The sequence below is a fragment of the Bufo bufo genome, chromosome 2 (assembly GCF_905171765.1).
Source record: "Bufo bufo chromosome 2, aBufBuf1.1, whole genome shotgun sequence".
Classification (NCBI taxonomy): domain Eukaryota; kingdom Metazoa; phylum Chordata; class Amphibia; order Anura; family Bufonidae; genus Bufo; species Bufo bufo.
The window spans coordinates 348481760-348488832 of NC_053390.1; the positions used below are offsets into that span (position 1 = coordinate 348481760).

At 44.3% G+C, this 7073-nt stretch overlaps 1 protein-coding gene across 2 annotated transcripts in view; it reads left to right on the top strand.

The window, feature by feature from the left end:
* The window catches only part of CEMIP2 (cell migration inducing hyaluronidase 2), a 111408-nt gene extending 107505 nt beyond the window's left edge, over window positions 1-3903 (top strand). For both annotated transcript variants that reach the window (XM_040417082.1, XM_040417083.1), the window contains exons 23-24: window positions 993-1099; window positions 3319-3903. In XM_040417082.1, coding sequence (XP_040273016.1) covers window positions 993-1099; window positions 3319-3515 — 304 coding nt within the window. In that variant the 3' untranslated portion in view covers window positions 3516-3903. The remainder of the gene's footprint in view (window positions 1-992; window positions 1100-3318) is intronic.
* Window positions 3904-7073: the final 3170 nt, after the last annotated feature.

Below are 7073 nucleotides of genomic sequence, written 5' to 3' on the forward strand. Positions count from 1 at the left end.
CTGTATTCAGCTTAACCAAAAAGTAAAGCACTTATAGTGGCCATAAACACAAGATTAAATTTGGGTGGAATGGCTGATTTCAACCATTCCGGCCGACTGTCGTTTGAAAAACTAGTGCGAACAAACATTTGCGATTGCTGACAGTAGACTCTTGTCTGCCTAGCATGCCATCCACCGTACTGGAAAACTTTGGCTGTTCATTGGCCGAAATTGCATCTTGATGGCATGATCAGCTGAATTCAGCCGATCACTTGCCATTGTGCTCAAACACCAGGGAGTCTGTTTTTTATAAAAAACTGACTCCCTGGTTGGGCAATTTAGTTGGTGGGATCATTCGTATGACCGACTGCAATGTGGCCAATCGTTATCTCAAATGTGTGGCCAGCTTAAGGAGCATATTGACATCATGGGGGTGTCTCCTGCTTGGGAACCCCCTCAATAAGCTGTGTAGCAGCACTTCTCCATCTGCCAGACTTGAGCTGTCTTGTTTTGCAGGTATCTGAATGGCTGCCATGCCACACAAAATGCCTAGTAGTTGGCTGCGGCTTTCACCAGCAAAATCAGAAGTTTGCTGGGAGCAGGACCCTAAGGTTTCCTGCACACATTTTGGATTACGCAGGTTTTTTGTGTGTAGATTTTTGTTTCGGGGAAATACCACAGCATAATACAGTACCAGCAAAGTGAGTGAGATCTGACAAATCTCATGTACACTTTACACATTTTTTGTACACGTAAAGTGACCTAACAATATTTTGTGCAGATTGTTAATGTGGATTTCACCCTTTTCAATGTAAAAGGTGAGATGGGGGGGAAACCTGCATCAAAGTCCATAATTAACACATGCGGATTTGGTGCAGAAACACTCAGAAATGCACGTGGGAAATCTGTTTGACAACCCAAAGCTGTGTGCAGGTAGCCGCATTTCTAAAGGGCTTTTTTATTTCTCTGTGATTGTTATTATACTTAGTCTGAATGTTTATTTTATGTACTAGATCAATAGTTGCCATTGCATCGCGTGGATACATTGTGGATTATGGGAATATTGCACATCAGCTGTACTCTCTTGGAACAGCCAAGCCAGCGTTTCTTCAGAAGAAAGGTAAGCAGTAAATGAAAGTACTGGGTGGATATGCACACCTGTAAATAGGCCTCTAGCAGAACCTCTGATGCAGATGTGATAGAGGCCTAAACCACTATTTCTCACATGTGCAGCTAAAAGTACGTGGCAGTAACCAGAATCATTTACTGGGCTGTTGCCTTAGAAAACATTATGTTCTGAGGATAGGCCATCAATATCTGATGGGTGGAGATCCGACCCCCGGCACCCCTGCCGTTCAGCTGTTTAAAGTGGAGGCAGTGCTCATGCAAGCGTTACTTCCTCTTCAAGATTACATTGCAGGTCGCCTTAGAAGTCTCGGTGGCGCAGTGTAATTACACACCCATACTCTACTCGCCTGTTTTCTTGTACCTAATTTAAAGGGTTTCTATCACTTGGTATGACATAATTAGCTGTCAGACACTAGCGATCCGCTAGTGTCTGCTCTGGCCAACCATCCTAATATAATAGCTTATTGTGCAGCCGTTTTGCTAAAAAAATAACTTTTATAAATATGCTAATGAGCCTCTAGGTGCTATGTGGGCGTCATTAGCACCTAGAGGCTCCGTCTACCTTCATACACAGCCACCGCCCAGCGCGTCCCTCCAGCCCGCCCATCTCCTGCTGAATGCGATCCTCCGTGTGACGCAACGGACGAATTCTCGCGCATGCGCCGTGCGCGGCTGTATTCGGCGCATGCGCAGTGAATGTCTGACCGCTTCCCTGCTCAGACATCTCCACTGCGCCTGCGCCGATGACGTCATAGTGCTCCAAGGAACAGGCGTCACACGGAGGATCGCATTCAGCAGGAGATGGGCGGGCTGGAGGGACGCGCTGGGCGGTGGCTGTGTATGAAGGTAGACGGAGCCTCTAGGTGCTAATGACGCCCACATAGCACCTAGAGGCTCATTAGCATATTTATAAAAGTTATTTTTTTTAGCAAAACGGCTGCCCCAAAAGCTGTTATATTAGGATGGTTGGCCAGAGCAGACACTAGCGGATCGCTAGTGTCTGAGAGCTAATTATGTCATACCAAGTGATAGAAACCCTTTAAAGGGATATTCCAATAATTTGAAGTTAGATGAGATTGGGGGGTCCTGCCTCTGGAATCTCCACTGGTCATCCAAACGGCAATGGTTCACCCCACGCGATGCCCTGAAATAAACAGAGTACAGGTTGAGCATGTGCACTGCTGCTCCTTTCATTTCTATGAGACTGCCGGAAATGGACAAGTACAGTGCACAGCTACTTCCAGCAGAGAGGGGCTAACTTTAAATTACAGGAATACCCCTTTAAGCCATTTGTCAACTTTGTGACTGTTATTCACAGTGGGTGGAAACGTTGTAAATTAAATAAAATTTCAAAGTTTATTAGGTATAGGTTAATAAGAAGGGGGAGGGTGTGCGGGCCCTATCTCAATGTGTACAAACATAGATATAAACGACAATACAATGGTCAATCCTCTGAACTGTAAAGAAGGGCGGACAAGTAGCCCCTCAAATGGAATTATTGGCTGTATAAAGGGTTATAACCCAGAGTGTATGCAATTAGGTAAAGCTATACACACTGCAGTGCATTCAAGCTGGTATATCTAATGAGGCTGCTGTGACGCAGTATATCCTCCGGATATTACCAGCCGCTGCTAGTTCAGAGGTAAATAATCGCCAGACAAGTGAGTTATGCGAGGCCGGGATCTACTTATATTCAGTGGCTAACATATTGCTAGCCTCCCCACCAATACTATATAGTCCCCTCACTGCCTCTATTGTAAAGTAGCCAAGTTGCCTGGCTGCTAAAACGTAGCGGCTGTCTACCCTATCCCCACATCAGGGGGTTGTGCCGAACCTGTACCCTCTGCTCTACGTTTCGCCATAGAGGCTCATCAGGAGCTAGGTAACTGGATTTCAGGACAGACATATAGAACGCCGTATGCCTCGTGTGGTGAGGCTGTGGCATCGGCGCTAGGGTTCACAAAATATTACACTTTGATGCATAATTGCATGAAGGTGCTCATGCTAGTGATATTTTCTTGTCTTTTCTTTCAGAAAATACGGTGTATACATTTTTTTTTATATAATTCAGGCATTATTTGTGTGTGTCAAAAGTTTAACACCATTTTGTTAAAAAGTGTATACCTAGGAAATGTTGATGACAATTGAAGCATGTTTCCCATGTTTTTCAAAATGAACCATTTATAATCTTCATGATATCTGCTTTTTTAGGTAGCATTGCCTTCATTGGATACAATGGAAAGTTTAAACCACCTTGGACAAGACTGTTCATGAGTCCTGAAGGGCAGGGCTTGGGACTACTGGATAGCTACCTCCCTTTACAGCATGATGCCTATGAATGTCGAAGAGTCCTCTCAAAGAAAAGAAAAGATATGGAACTATTGAAGAGAGCTTTAACTACACATTAGATTAATATATGCCTTCAAGGGCATGTTAAGCCAAAATGTGAACTAACTTATTTAATTTATGGCAGTTACACTGTTATCCAGCATAAACCACATTGCTGTGTTTATTACAGCTGTGGGCCGAAAATCCAAGCCCCACGCCAGTGCACCTTCTAGTTGTATATAATCCTTAATGAGTTTTTTTAATGACTGTGTTGTAAACCTGGGTTTTGCAGATCTTATGATTTTTGGTGGTTTTGTATGCGCTGTAAACTGTATTTTTATACTTTTTATATTACTGATTTCATGGTGTATATGTTGTGGATATGACTGGAAGCATTTTTAAGTGTGTCTTTATTTGCACAGTGGTTTACATGAAAGATATTTATCATTAAAATTCTTTCTAAAAGTCTCTGATAATGGTATTCACTGATTCTTGGAGGTGGTACAGGTAAAGGCAGGTTTATGTACATATTCCTCTGGTCAGGCAAGCAGCTTTTCACTTCTCTACACAAGCATAGGTTTTGCTACAATGGAAGAAAACTTTGCATAGAAATAATAAAATTTTAACAGCAGGATAACACTGCAGACATATTGACGTGTTAAGTTTGCTGTAGTAACATAGAGGGACATTTATCAAATAAGATGTAGGTTTTGTGGTTTGAAAAAGTCGCAAGCCATGGCAACTGTGCACTTTTCTGCGAAAATTTGGTCAATTACGGGATCCTCGCCACTTTTCAAAGTGGTCAATGTTTAAGGGCTAAAAGCGAGATTAGACCTGGATTATGGCTCATTTACTATGTGTGACCTTTGCAAAAGTTGCAACCTATGCCAGGCAACCCCCTGGTCTACTTTTACATATATAAGCCACATTGCACTCACACCAAATATATTATTAAGGTGCACCATTTCATAAATGTGGGGCAAGCACTCAAAGACAGGCTTATAACAGACACACTAAATCTCCACTGGATATAATTTAGTACCAGGCACAGACACAGTCCATGGACAAGCATGGTCCTGTTTCTGTGTGTACAGTGATCCTTCAAGATAGAATGGCCTCAGGATACAATATTTCCATTTCGTCCACCATGACGGCTCTACTATGAGATTGACCCCTTGACCTCTGTAGGGGCAGGAACACAGAGTTTAAAAGGCCACCACCCACTCTCACCCTCAGTGTTTCCTGTCCCTACAGGGGCACCGCACAGAGAGGCCTCCTGATGGAGGTGAAGACTTTTATTATTTTAAATAAGTCCAGCAACAAAAAACCCTTATATAATAGATAACTAATGTTTATTAGAGAAATGACAAACTAAACTATATAGTTATCCAGGTAGGACCACACTAGGCTAGGTTGATCTAGCTAATGGGTGGGGAAGGTGTCCCTATACTGCTACCCTAGTCTAAGACCTCAGCCCAGGGACGTCCCCTGATGGTGGGGACTCCCTGTCCTCGAGCCTAGCCTCAACTCCTGTCTAACCCTGACAGGAGGTGAAAGCTGGTGTAAGGGTGGCCTACCGTAGGATGACTAACACAATGACAAACAAAATAGAAAAAGGTGCCCGCTGTATGCGACCCTCGTGACGGTACGCCAGGAGGTACAGGGTACACCGAGTATAATAAAAGCTTTTATTATACTCTGTGTACCCTGTACCTCCTGGCGTACCGTCACGAGGGTCGCATACAGCGGGCACCTTTTTCTATTTTGTTTGTCATTGTGTTAGTCATCCTACTGTAGGTCACCCTTACACCAGCTTTCACCTCCTGTCAGGGTTAGACAGGAGTTGAGGCTAGGCTCGAGGACAGGGAGTCCCCACCATCAGGGGACGTCCCTGGGCTGAGGTCTTAGACTAGGGTAGCAGTATAGGGACACCTTCCCCACCCATTAGCTAGATCAACCTAGCCTAGTTTGGTCCTACCTGGATAACTATATAGTTTAGTTTGTCATTTCTCTAATAAACATTAGTTATCTATTATATAAGGGTTTTTTGTTGCTGGACTTACTTTATTAAATCATTACCCTCATTTATCTACTATTATAATCCTTGCTGGACTTGTATTTTTTTAAATACCTTTGGGATCTGTGTGCCTTCCCTCTGCCCTCCTGCGGTTGAGTCCAAAGCTGGGCAGAGGATATCAATGGAGCTGATCTCGTTCCTGTCAGCAAGGGCCTGTATCTCTCCTCACAGCGTCGGTCTCCCTTCCCTACATTGAGGAAGCTGACCACGCGCCGCAGAGACACGCTGCACGCCGACTCCTGGTTGAATAGCCTCAGCGCTGCACTCTGCTACGAACCGGCAGGAGGCTGAAGGGGCGGAGCTTGGACCGGATGCGCGCACCGCGATAACGTCAGACGCCGCTCTGGGTATTTAGAAGCGGCAAGTTTGAATATGCGGTGGAACACAACCTGGTCTTCCTCTTAGTGCTCCAAACTACAGATGTCTGTCCCTGACGCCCCCTGCAGTCCAGATGGAATCTTCTGAAGCCCCCTCGGCTACTCCAACTGTGGGGAGAAAGAAATGATGTATCATATCGACCTGCTATACTTATCATGTCTACTGATACCTGGTTACTCCTCTCTTATAGGGAGTAAAAGAGCCCAGAACCAAAACTAAAATTCATAGGTGTGCGACTTGTAGCCAGAGACTTCCAGAAAATCACAAAAAGAAACTCTGCCAAGTTTGCATCAATGATCTTGTAAAAGAGGATCAACCATCCATACTGATGGAGGTCAAATCCTTAATTCAGAAATAAAGTCCTCCCTGGCCCCTCTCAGATTTGTTCCTCCTACACCACCGGTGAAAAAACCTAGGGTGTCTGTTCCATCCTCCCCTGATTCAGAGGACATGGACGAGGAGGCCTCCACCTCTAGACAGAACGTTGATATTCATAGTCTCAATAGATGCTGAAAAAGCATTCGATAATGTAAATTGGGGGTGGCTAGGGGCAGTGCTAGATCATATGGGCTTTAATGGACCTTTCCGTAAGTACATCACGGCTTTATATACTGACCCACAAGCTAGGATATACACGCCAGGCTTCCTTTCACCCTCTTTTAGTCTATATAAAGGGACTAGACAAGGCTGTCCGCTCTCTCCCCTGTTGTTCAATCTTGCAATAGAGCCTCTGTCGCGTAAGCTCAACGCTAACCAGGACATAGAGGGTATCAAAATAGGCAAAATCTCCATTAAACATGCGCTTTTTGCTGACGACCTACTAGTTTTTCTAGAAAAACCCGAGAGAGACATAACCAAAGTATTTAAACTATTGGAGGACTTTGGGTCAGTATCCGGATATAAAGTCAACGTCACTAAATCTGAAATCCTCTTTCTGAGGAACAACCCTCACAGAAAAAACCTCCATAACCTTGGTGTCCCTGTTCAAATAGCCCCAGTATCCATCAAATACTTGGGAATTCATATTGGCAAGCAACCAGGATCGCTTTATTGCCTGAACTACCCACCACTTTTTAAGAAAATTCTCTCGGATATAGAGAGATGGATGAACCTCCCCCTTTCCCTGGGAGGTAGATGCCAACTTCTGAAAATGATCGCCATCCCAAAACTCCTTTACCCCATG